The sequence below is a fragment of the Propithecus coquereli genome, unplaced genomic scaffold (genome assembly GCF_000956105.1).
Source record: "Propithecus coquereli isolate 6110/MARCELLA unplaced genomic scaffold, Pcoq_1.0 Scaffold225, whole genome shotgun sequence".
Lineage (NCBI taxonomy): Eukaryota > Metazoa > Chordata > Mammalia > Primates > Indriidae > Propithecus > Propithecus coquereli.
The window spans coordinates 2,012,678-2,025,335 of record NW_012147745.1 but is presented as its reverse complement, the minus strand read 5'-3'; the positions used below and the strand labels follow the sequence as shown (position 1 = coordinate 2,025,335).

At 40.3% G+C, this 12,658-nt stretch overlaps 1 protein-coding gene across 1 annotated transcript in view; it reads left to right on the top strand.

The window, feature by feature from the left end:
- HDAC2 (histone deacetylase 2) overlaps nt 1-12,658 on the top strand; it is a 44,474-nt gene that overhangs the window by 11,958 nt on the left and 19,858 nt on the right. Inside the window, 3 exon segments of the mRNA XM_012645086.1 lie at nt 1,510-1,703; nt 1,705-1,858; nt 12,424-12,536. Of these exon segments, the coding sequence (XP_012500540.1) occupies nt 1,510-1,703; nt 1,705-1,858; nt 12,424-12,536 (461 nt within the window).

Below are 12,658 nucleotides of genomic sequence, written 5' to 3'. Positions count from 1 at the left end.
GGGTCAGGAAAGTCTTCCCAAAGGAAATCAAGTCTCATTTCAGAATTCACTGTGTAGGCTCTAGGGAAGAACATTAGTTTCTACTAAATTAACTTACTTTGTTCTCAGATTCTTCCAAGTTGATTTTGGACTAGATAGAGCAAAACTTAGAAATTCAACACCATGTAATTAACTTTGCCAATGTTTCTCCCACTGTGATTCCTGTATCAGCTGCATCAGTCACCCAGGGTCTTGTTAAAAATACAGATGGGGTGGGGTTGTTAACGAAGGTAGGCAATAGGGACCATCGGCCTGCACTTACTTTTTCTAACTCTCCTGGGGGGAGAGGTACAGGAAAACTGTTGCATTAAGCGTGAATACCCTTGGGAATTCTGAAGTCAAATAGCACATTAAAAAGGATATTTTGGGTAGTGGTTCCAAATGGTTCTTGCTTCAATATGGTCTCCCTCTTTTTTTTTGTTTTGATGGGAGTATAGGAGAGCCTCCATTTGTGGGGAATTGCAAATGATATAGTTGGGATGAGTGCTACAGTGCAGGCTGTCAGCCCCCACCTCTCACCTGCAAGGCGGCTGGCTTAGGGTAGGTGCTTGATAAATGATTTGCTGAACACAAGGGCACATGTATTCATAACTTCCAAGACTTCTCAAAGTCCTTTCTGTTAGCTTTCTGCTCCAATCTTTCAGTGTCTGGCCAGGAACAGAAGCAGCATAGTCAGTGAAATAGCAAGGATGTGCAGGAGTTTAGAGAATACTGAGTTCAAATCCCCAGACCAAGAGTTAGCAGTTGACAGGACCAATTTCTTTAATCTGCCCCAACCACAAAGAAGGAACACAGATAGTTGTTAAATTCCAACGTTGTTAGAAGCCTTAAAGGAGATTAAGTATTTATTATAAACAGGTATCAATGGAATATATTATAAATGCAATGCTTAGAACCGTGCCTTATAAATGAGTTCCATAAACGCTCATTCAAGCCTGGGCGGTACACTCTCTCCTTGCCGTATGTAATAGGTCTCCTTAAAAACTCACTATCTCAGAGCAATCATCAGCAAAAAAAAGAAAGAATAAATGAATAAACGAGAAAACCAGGCAACAAGCTACTGCAGCCGTGGGGTCCAGCCGGGAGACTCCCGGGGCCCGGAAGGGGCGCGAGAGTGGGCTCTCCCGCGCGGCACGTGGTCGGCTCGGGCGGGAGCTTCGCAACAGTGGGGGAGGGGAGCAGCGTGGGACGTCGCGGAGGGGGTCTAGACCGCCAAGGCTACGGTTGAGGAGGCGCCCATTGCGCAGGCTCGGGATAGACGCAACCACTGTGCGACGATCCGAGGGGGAGGATGTCAACCCAACTTCACGCTCCCTTTATCCGCTTGCAGAGCGAAAGCTTGCCGGTTTTCGCATTTTAAGACGGTGTATGGTGCCGCCCTGCCCAAGCGGTTCATCAATAGAAGGCCTCTCTCATCCCGAGCCTGAAGCGGCCTCTTTCTCCAGTCGTGTCCCTTCTTCCCCCGTGGAGGACACAGTGGACGCGCCCCACCTCCCTGCGGCCTCCGGAGGTGGTTTGGCGGCCCCCTCCCCCTCCCCAGTGTCGCGAGTTGGCGCCGCTGCCAGCCCCCGCTCCGCGCTCTTGGCCCCTCGGCCGGGCGGTACCGAGCCCTCTCGGCGCCCCCTCTGATCCTCCCTCCGACCTGCCCTTCCCCGCGGGATCTGCCACCCCCACCTTTCCCCCAGCCCTCTTCTCTCCCCGCCGAGCCGCGGCAGCAGCAGCAGGAGGAGGAGCCGGAGTCCGGAGGCGGCGGTGGCCGGGGAACCCATGGCGTACAGTCAAGGAGGCGGCAAGAAGAAAGTCTGCTACTACTACGATGGTGAGAGGCCGGCCGGCGGCGGAGTGGGCGGCCGGGCTGCGGCGCCGAGCCCGGGGCCGCGCCGAGCTCCGCGACCGCCGTCGCGAGTGGGCGCCGGTGCTGAGGGGTGGGAAGGAGGAGGGACCGACGTTTGGCCGCGTCTTAACCCATTCCCGACCCTACGTGGTCGGCGGGAGACCCTCCTCCCCAAGCGACTCCCGCGGACTCTGCGGGCGGGAATCGGGGAGACGCCCCGCTTGCCTCCTGCCTCATTCCCTCCGGCGGTGCGGTCCGCACCCCCGACCGAAGGTGGCCGCCACTGGGGCGGCCCGGCCTACCCGGCTTCGTGGTAGTGGCGAAGGGGACGGCCCTTCTTCACGCCTCTCCCGCCTGCCACTCGTGGCAGCGCAGGTTTAGGGGTTCCCTGCGCCGGACTTCTACACCGATCCCTCCCCGAGTCGAAATTTCTGCCCTGGCTGTACACAAAGCCCCGCGGCCGAGAAAGCTCCGCCCCTCTATCCCCCTCCCCTCCCCCATTCCCGCTTGCTCCCCTCCCCTCTGTTCTGTCTGGCCCGAGGGTCTACTCCTTTCTCCCTCAGACCTCACCCAGGACCCCTCCACCTAGGTCGATGCTGAAAGTAGTTACTGCGGGTGGGGGCCCAAGTCCGGCGTGTGGCGCTGTCACACCCGTGTTTTGCGTGGGCTCCCACCCTCTCCTTTGTTCGCGGGGTTTTTCGAGCGCCGGTTTCTCAGGATTCAAATGGGCTTCACTTCCTCAATAGCAACAATTAAGGTTTTCGAGTTCGAGACAGGTAGCCTTCGCAGGAAATTAGAGGAGGTGGTAGGGAAACGTGGAGCTTTACTGCTTGTGTTTTAGACTAGACTCGATGGGTCCTAGCTTGCCTGGTTACCACCCACTCCTTTGTTGCTCTTTGTTCGATCAGGAAACAGATCCTGCTTTGGAGGTTTAGGAGAGCATTGGCATCTTACTTGTGAAGGCTCTTTCTTGGTGGTGGGAATCTTGGTGTAGGAAAACTTTGGGGAGTAGTGCAGAAGTACTAAATATTCTAATCAGGTAAGCTTGAGTTCGTAGTACAGTGAATTATAAAAGTCAGATAATTTAATTTTAAGGGTTCTCTAATTTGGAGTATGAGTAGTAACATTAAATCTCTAACTCTGTTTACTATGCCATTCTAAATTATACTCAGTGGAGTAGTAGCCTGTTTTACAACTTTCACAAATACTTTAACTTGGTAAATCTAGTTTCTAGTTGGTTACTCTTGAGAGAAGGAATTCCAAAATTTAACAGAGAAGGTAGCCTCAATGACCTCAGAGTCCTGTCTGATTTGTACAAAGCAATACAAATTTTGGAAACTTTTTCCTACATTTGGTGTGTTGTAAATCTATCAATATCTTAGAGAGGTAGATGAGACCTTAGAGCACCAGTTCAGAATAAATCTGACTTTAATTGAAAATGGCCATACCATCTCTTCAGTTAGCAAGGATTGATCTTTTAATGCCTGTTTTATATAAAATAACCACCTATGTCGTTTGTAGGAAGATCTCAAATCTTACAGAAATCTAATTTGTCTGACCTATGATAGCCAGGACAAAATAGTAACAGCTCTATTTTTAAAAAATATTTTTTTAGAAGACCACATAGGTGTGATATATAAATTGATTTGATACTGTGCCATCGTGGAGGGGTAGAGATGGAGTACATTTTAATTTTAACATGAATTACATTGCATATTTTGTGTTATTCTTGCCCTGCATTCTCTAATCAAATTGGAAAGTCAGTAACCCTGTGTATAAGTTAATTTTAAAAAATTATATTGTTTCTAAGGTTTAGAGATTTATTCTTGTCAGGGCTCAGGATGAAGGGGAAAGGTTTAACAGGGGAAACTGGTGCTAAGGTTCTTTTTGTAGCTGTCAGTTGCTGTTGACAGTGATGAGCTTTGGTGGAGTAAGCTGCTTATAACTTCTTGTCACCATGCTTGAGCTCAAGAACCAGGGAGTACACTTGAGTAGCAGTTTCCTGAACAGCTGTCTGTTCCTGGGCCCATTTGTGATGAGCCAATTGTTGAGGCAGTGGGAGCAGACCCTGGTTCCAGGGGCAGAATGAAGGCTTGATAGGTAGAATAGGCTTGATAGGTAGGGAATATTTAAGAGTCTTGTGATTGTGACTTAATCTAATACTTTATTTTGTAGCCCATTCAACTGCTTTACCTGATGGTCAGAAACCAGGTGCATAACTTTGATAGTTTGGAAATCTCTGGTGGGTTATCTGGTTTTTGTCCGTGTCTCTTGTTTGACTTGTCTTTTAGAATGGAGTTTTTAGTTGCTCACATTTCAAATATTCTTTGGGTTAGGGGGGCAGTTAATAAGATATTTTACAGAGGTTATTAAGTTTCATAGGTATTATGCTAATTATTAATATGTGATAGCATGCTAAGCTCTACACAATTAATTCCAAAAATTACATTTTTATTTGCACAAAAGTCCTGTTTTGTCAGCTTATAAAAGCGGCAATAGTAATTTTTTTTATTGTGAAAAGCGAGAATGGAGGTAAAGCAGCTTCAGCATCAGAGAATTATGTATTTTAGGTATATAACAGAGATTAGATTGGAAGTGGGTCATATCAGTAGTAATAGGGCCTGAATCATCTGCTAGTCTAAGTTAGTGGGTTTTAATTTGTTGGTAAAGGAAGTAGAAGGAAGAAAAAGAGGAAAGGAGTGAAATAGCAACTTCTATAACCATACGAATCCTACCTTTAGGCTCACTGGGGCCATTAGGCACATTGTGAGCCTTTTGGTGGCACAGAAAATGTCTACCATTGGGGCAGTATGCATCTCAATGGAAGGGCTTCTCAAGATAATACATATTCTTCTCTGCACACTTTGTCGTTTTCATTAGATCATTTTAGTAGGTTGAAATGCTAGTCCCAGGGGAACCCTCAAATATTTGATGGATGAGTTATCCTTAAACCTTTGAAGAAGAGAGAAGTTACTACTTCTCTAACTATAGCTATTGACTCATGCCTCCAAAGTTTCCAAAAACATACAAGGTCTGTCCAGAAAGTATCCAGCCACTGTTAATATAATAGAATGGTGTGCATGACATGGATGTGAGTGAACTGGAAGGCGCATGTGCGAACAACGACAACTTCACTGTACTAGTCAGTGGGTTGCTAGATGCCTTTGAGTGAGCATGTGTACTGTGTGGCCCTTGCATTCTAAATGGCTGAGCTAGTAGAACAAGGAATCTGCATCAGATTTTGCATTAAGCTTGAGCATTCCTCCACAGAAACTATTCGGATGATTCAGAAGGCTTTCTGGGGCAACACGAGTGCAGCACAAATAAAAGTATGGTACAAACGCTTCAAAGATGGCCGAGAATCTGTTAAAAGTGATCCACGTTCTGGAAGGCCTGCAACAAGCAGAATACCTGAGAATGTTGAAAGTGTACGGGTTAGGTTAAGAGACACTGAGATAACTGTGTGAGGTCCCAAGGTGCCTACTCTGAAGGGAACTAAGGCATGGTCATTGTTCTATGTATAATGTTTCTAGCATCTTGTATCTTCAATAAATGTCTCTGTTTTTCATAGTACGTGGATGGATACTTTACAGACAGATCTCATATTTCTAAATCGTGTTTACTCTTTTATATACTAGAAGATTACCGGCAATCTGTAAAATGATACAGCTAATTAGTCACTATCCCTTCTGGCCTTAAAATGATACCACTTTTTTTTTTCTACTTAAGTATAGTTGGCAAGTGAAGCTGTGTTAGACTCTTAATTGCAATATTCACATTTTTAATGCTTTATTTAGAAATGCTAACTATACTTTGTTTCAAATTAAACTTGAGGCCAATCACATTTAGTGCCTATTTTATGATGTATACAATATAATAGGATTACACACACACACACACACACACACACCCCTAATTTATATAATTATACACAAATTGCTCTGTGCTTTTTTTCCTCCTCTGATAGGAGTACACAATGTTTAGAGATAGGTGGGCCAAAGAAAAGTATTCAGCACTATACAAAGAAAATATAAAAGTTAGCGAGATCATGCCTCCTGTTGTACTCCTAATTTACTCTAGCAGATCATAGAAATTCTACTTGGCAGCCCAACTATTGTCAGATTTTCTTAGACTTTTACTTATAACAATGGTGCAAAAGTGTTTTGCTGGATAGCCTTTAATACAACTGTGTGGTTCTTAGCTGTGGTATAAATCTTTATTGTCTATGAAATAGGTAATCATTCCTTTGGGGGCAAATTAGAGTACTGAATGAATTACTGCAGCAGTTCATAAATACCAGTGCTGTTAATTGCGCTAGTTATTTACATGTAATGGAGCATGACTCTAAATAAGACTGCGATTTTCTTGTTTGACTCCTCTTCCCCAGAAATCCTTTACCCTTCACTTCCTTCAAATTTCACCTTATCAGAGAGGCTTTCTCCTATTACCTAAATATTACTGCTTTATTTTTCCTAACTTTTGTCTCTCTCCTCATTGGAATATAAGTAAGCTTCATGAAGACAGGGAGTCCGTCTGTTTTACTTATATCTGTATCACTACCAACTAAATTAAGAAACTTAAATGATTTTTGAATTATTGATGAATAAATAATTAATTCATCACTTTTATAGACAGCACTTTCATATAGTGTTCTTTAATTCTTACAACTGCTCTCAGTTTTGGACGAGGTAGGTGGCATGTTGTCTATTGTATAGATTAAAGCAGATTAGTATTCTTGTTTGATTTGATTTGATGTAATCCACCACTTCGCCTTTTTCACATTGACTAGTTTTAATGTCCAAGGAGAATCCAAAGATGTTTCTTTTTTCCTTTCCATAGAGTCTCTCTGCTACCAAAAAAAAGTATTAGTAATTATTTTTTTTCCTCAACAAAAACTTCTGAAGCTTCAGTTGACAGATCCTTAAAAGGAAAACAGTTAGAGTTAGGGAAGAGGGGTAATGTCTTAGAGATTAATTAATATCTAAATGACATTGAAACTTGGATGAGTTCACATTTGAAAGATTAAGTCTAAGTTGTTTGTACTGGGTAATATGCCTTATTCCTCTCTATTTCAATAGAAGTCTGATAATCTTGTTCATGAAGTTAACTTTGGGTTTAGAATGTCAAATGAACTTAAAAACCCTACAGTGTGCCAAGTAGACAAAAGATTGCTTAAGTCCTAAGAAGGAGGTAAGACTATTTCACGGAGTAAAAGAGAAGGGACCTTTGACAGGGTAATCAGACAAGGGAACACCTGAAGGAAGAAAATGGACCAGCCTTGAAAAGAGTTTTTTACAAAAGACATTGCAAATCAGAAAGGACAGGTAGTTAGAACTTGGTGCACTTAACAGAAAAGGAAGCCAAGAGGAAGACATGGGGGAACCATGGCATACTGGGTTAGGCAGTAAAGGGCCAGACCACACTACACTTTGTGGTAAGAGATTTTGACTTTACTCAGGGAGGGGGAAGCCATTAGAGGTTTTTTAAGTAGAGAGCATTCTCTTAAAATAATTGGTGAGGGGTGGTAGCATGTGGGCTGGAAGCAAGAACTGAATGCATATTTGTCCGTAAAATGTAGCGATTGCATTTTAGATAGAAATGGACACATTTAAGAGAGATTTGGGGAGTAAAACCAATGGAACTTATTGGTGGATTGGAAATGGAGTTGAGATTGGAGGAGTGGTGGTAGAGAAGAAAGGACAACTGCTAAGTTTCTGGATTTAGCAGTTAGATGAGGTATATATAGTACCACTCACTGAGTTTGGGAAGATTAACCAAGAGCTCTGTTTGGAACATCTTATGTTTAAGATCCTTTTTGAATTCAAATGAAAAGACTGAGAAGAGACTCTGAGTTTGGAACCCAGGGTGGAGAGACTAGACATAGAAATTTGGGATTTGTCAGCATATAGGTGGTAAAGTACTGAGACTGAAAAAGAGACAGCATAGGTAGATAACAAGATCCAGGACTTATTCCTGAGAGAAGAGCATTTAGGGCAGAATTATCATTCACTGATACATCCAAGTACCTAGAGCATTGCCTGCCTGGCACATGGTAGGTAGGCTCTTGATTTGTTAAATGAATGGATGAATTTCATTTAAAAACCCCAATATTTAAAAGTTGGCAGAGGATTGTCCTTGGGGTAGGAGTAAAATCCAAGAAAATTGTATGGAAGCCAGGATTCAGAATATTTCAAGGAAGAGTAGTGAATAGTTGTGCAAAAAGCTACTAGGGCTAAGTAGTCTGGAAGATAGAAATAATGTAGTAGCTTTTTTGTGCTTTTTTCTTATTTCTTGTTTTTTCCAGTCAGCCTATCTTTAGGGGTAAGGGCACATTTCACAGTCCTGAAATCCAAAATGATCTGAAAATCGAAAATGTTTTGTAATTCATTTGGCATCAAAAGCTTAACCTAAATAATAGGAGACTGTTCATGATCTTTTTTTGAAGCAGAGTCTCTCTCTGTCATCCAAGTAGAGTGCAGGGGCATCATAGCTCACTGCAGCCTCAAACTCCTGGGCTCAAGCAGTCCTCCTGCCTCAGCCCCAGGACGCCTGGCTAATTTTTCTATTTTTGGTAGAGATAGGGTCTCACTCCTGCTCAGGCTGGTCTGAAACTCCTGAACTCAAGCAATTCTCCCGCTTTGGCCTTCCAGAGTGCTAGGATTACAGGCGTGAGCCACTGCGTTCAGCCTGTTTATGATCTTTATTCCACTTATTGTGAATATTCACATATTTTTTTGCTGCAGAAGTAATGTTTGATTATAGCATGCTGCCCAGACTCTCTGATATTACATAATATAATATGTAGCAGATGTGCCATAGTACCTTTACAAAATCTGAAGTGGTCTAATATTTGAAACATATCTAGTTCTGAGGACTGTGAATAAATAAAAGATTGGGGACCTTACTAACCACTTCCATTCTGATAGCTTCTTGAAGAGTGAACAACTTCTAAAATTTTGCAGATAAATCTTTATGGTAATTTCTTCACATTGATAAAGTCTGTTGTGTTCAATACACCTTTGAGCTGATTTTCAAGGTGTTTGCTTTATTGGTAAAGTATTTTTACATACAGTTGATTATTCCTTTCCCGAAATGCGTGGGACTAGAAGTAGTTCAGATTTCAGATTTTTTTTTGCTTTTGGGGATATTTGCAATAATACTTAACAGTTGTGCATCCCTTACTTGAAAATCCGAAATCTGGCGTGCTCTGATGAACATTTCCTTTGATTATGAAGAGGATGTTCAAAAGATTTCGGATTCTGGAGCATGGCAGATTACAAATTTTCAGATTGGGGTAATCAACCTGTATTTTGATGAAAATTGGGATAACATTTAAAATGCCCAAATTATATTACTGACCATTTAAATGAGATGAATGAAAACCATAGGTTCTTAAAACTAAGAAAAGATATTTTGTCTTTATTAAAAAGTGGTTGCCTACAAAGTAGCCATCTAGGGAATTGTGAGATACAGAGTTAAGTTGGGAAAAAGTTGGAAATGGTTTTTTGTAACACTCATATTTTGGAACAATTCTTGTAAAGTAATTATCTGTAGCTTGGATGTCCTTGTAGACACGTATCATTTAGGTTGTATGTATATTTTTGGCGGGACTGGGGCCCCTAAATTGTGGCAGACAAACTCGTTGAAAGCTATGGATATTCATATAAAATTTGAAGACCCTATTAGTAAAAAAATAAATTACTTTGATAAACTAGGTAGGTAGTTTCTTGTGTTCATTTTCTTTGAATTAACAAAGTCTCTAAACTTTTATTAAAGTATTTTCATTCCGTATTATGTTCTTTTCTTGTCAGCCTTCACCCTATAGACTGTAAGTGCCCTTGGTTCTCCCAAAAGTACTACTTAAGAGCATTGGCTGTGAGCTGTTCTGCCTGAGTTTGAATCTAGCTCCTGCACTTGCTAGCTGTGTGACTTTGGCAACATTACCCGACTTGTCAGTGTTTTACCCTTCTACCCTATTATAAAATAGGAATAATAGTAATAATACCTGTCATAGGGTTGTTGAAAAGATTAAAAGGTAATACATGTGAAGTGCTTAGAATAGTGCCTTCTAGTAAGCACTCAGGAAATGATATTTACTGCTATCATTTTTTTCAATTACACTTGCTGAGAAGTTGCCAGCGTAGTTTCCTTTCTATAGATTATTGGGGGCTGGAGCTTCGCATTGGATTCTCAGTAGGTCCACATCCAGAGTATTTGATCTTGTAATGTGCTAAATGTTAAGAGATGTTTCATCTTGGTAATTCTTACACAGAGGCAAATGGGAGTTATGTGAAGACTAGAGTTTATTTTTACTTTAATGATCTCTTTGGTAGTGATGATACCCTAGAAATACTATTCCTTGCATTAACTTAGGTACATGATGCTTTGTAACACTAGTGAGTTTTCCATACCTAAGAATTCGGTGAAACCAGATTGCTTTCAAGGAACTTTGTGTACCGCCACCCTGTAGGGTAGAGCTTTATGGCAGATCCTTTCCTGACAGTTTATTTTCTGCATTCATAGCCTTTCAATTGTGTTACCTCCAGAGGACTGTCTTCTCATGGGGCCTGATTTACTACTTGTCTATATTCTTTCATAGCTCTGTTGTTGGTACCTGCATTAAAAAAGTGGCCTAGGGGCATAGCATGGTGGCCTGTAAGCCCAGCACTTGGGAGGGAGGTCTTAGTGGGATGATCTTTTGAGCCCAGGAGTTGAACACCAACAGGGGCAACATAGCATAGTAAAACCCATCTCTACAAAAAAAAAAAGAAATAATTAGCTGGGCATGGTGGTCCACACTTTTGGAGACCCAGATATTCAGGAGGCTGAGCCAGGAGGATTGCTTGAGCCCAAGAGTTCAAGGTTGCAGTAAGCTGTGCTTGCACTACTACACTTCCAGCCTGAACAGCAGAGCGAGACTCTGTCTCTTTAAAAAAAAAAAAAACAAATTTAAAAAATAAATAAAGTGGCCTCCCCTTTAAATGATCGTGTATATACAAATTATTTTCTGAGGAGAGCTTGTGATGAAAATGGAATTAAATAAATTAGAGATATGGTACGAACAAACTCTAGTATTTGTAATATTGGAAGCATGGATTTTATAAAAGTTGAAAGGTTCATCCTGGACTGTTATCAAATATGTGGAAGAGAGAACAAAGATTTTGGAGTTCTTGGTTTCCATCAGACAAACAATTTTTTAAAAGGCATGTATTTAGGGAGGATTTTGAAAGATTTATTATTCCGAAAGTAGGTAAATGGCATTCTTAATCCTAGCTTTTATATATAAACCTATGTTGAAATGATAGACTTCAAGCCGTTAAAATCAGCTTGGCAGTCCTAACAAAATTTGGGGACTGTTTATTTAATCATTAGAATAGTTATTAAAATTAATTTCTAATTCAACAAAAGCTATTGTAAAAGTACATGTTACATTAGAAAACCAGTTAAGTCTTCTCTTAGTGTCTGTGGGGGATTGGTTCCAGGACCCTACACAGATACCAGAATCCAGAATGCTCAAGTTTCTTAAGTAAAATGGTGTAATATTTGTATATAACCTATGTACATCCTCCCTTGTACTTTAAATCATCTCTAGATTACTTGTAATACCTAATATTAATACAGTGTAAATGCTATGTAAGTAGTTATGTTACACTGTATTGATTAGGGAATAATGACAAGAAAAGAGGTCCGTACATGTTCAGTACAGACACTACCATCCATTTTTTAAAAATTAGTTTCAGTTAATGATTGGTTGAATCTACAGATAGAGGGCCAACTTTTATATATTTAAGAGACTTTCTTATCATCATGTTTTATTATAAGAAACATTGAAGCTTTACCTAAAAGTATTAATTTAATTGAAATTTGATAGATGAAAATCTATGATATTGGTGTTATTTGCTTATTTTTAAATAAATTTTATGAGTAAGTTTTAAAACATGGGGATATAAGGTCCCATTTAAAAAGGCAGGCTAGGAATCATAACTTTTTAGTCATGAAGAATGAGACAGTATTCTTATTACCTTGAAAAATGTCATGGATACGTCATAACAGAGCAAAACTTTATTTAGGAACTAAATTTTAGTTATCAAAATTTGCCTGACAGACTGTAAGATGGACACAGAACATTTTTAACGCTTATGATAACAACTATAGGGATTTCTGAGATGCTGAAAAAATTTTAAATTATGCCAGTAAAACCCAGAAAACTGAACTTAAGCATCTAAATTTATCAGAGAATACTAAAAGCAACTAGTGCTTTAAAGAACAGAAACTCAAAATATTTGGGGGAACCAAAAATCAGAAAAGCTTGCTTTCCTAATCTACAAGTGAACGTAATGTAATAATGGAGTCTTCAGCATGTAAAAGTGTGCATAGTACATTGGTTTTCTACTGTAGTTTGAAAGTTGCAAAATCTAAAATTATAATTTAAGGTTTTAATAAATCTTATTAATTGGTAAATACCTTCTAATGATAGACATACCTAAATTCAGATAGTTTATGAAGATTCTCTTATGCGTATTGTTTAGTTTGTGTCTTTTCTATTTTAGGTGATATTGGAAATTACTATTATGGACAGGGTCATCCTATGAAACCTCATAGAATCCGCATGACCCATAACTTGCTGTTAAATTATGGCTTATACAGAAAAATGGAAATATATGTGAGTATACCTTTTCATAAATATTCAAAACTGATTTTTTTCTTAACTACTACTTAGGAACTTTGCTTATTATTTCCCTTTGCAGGACCTTCAGCAGGTGAAAAAATCTGGAAGAAAACAAA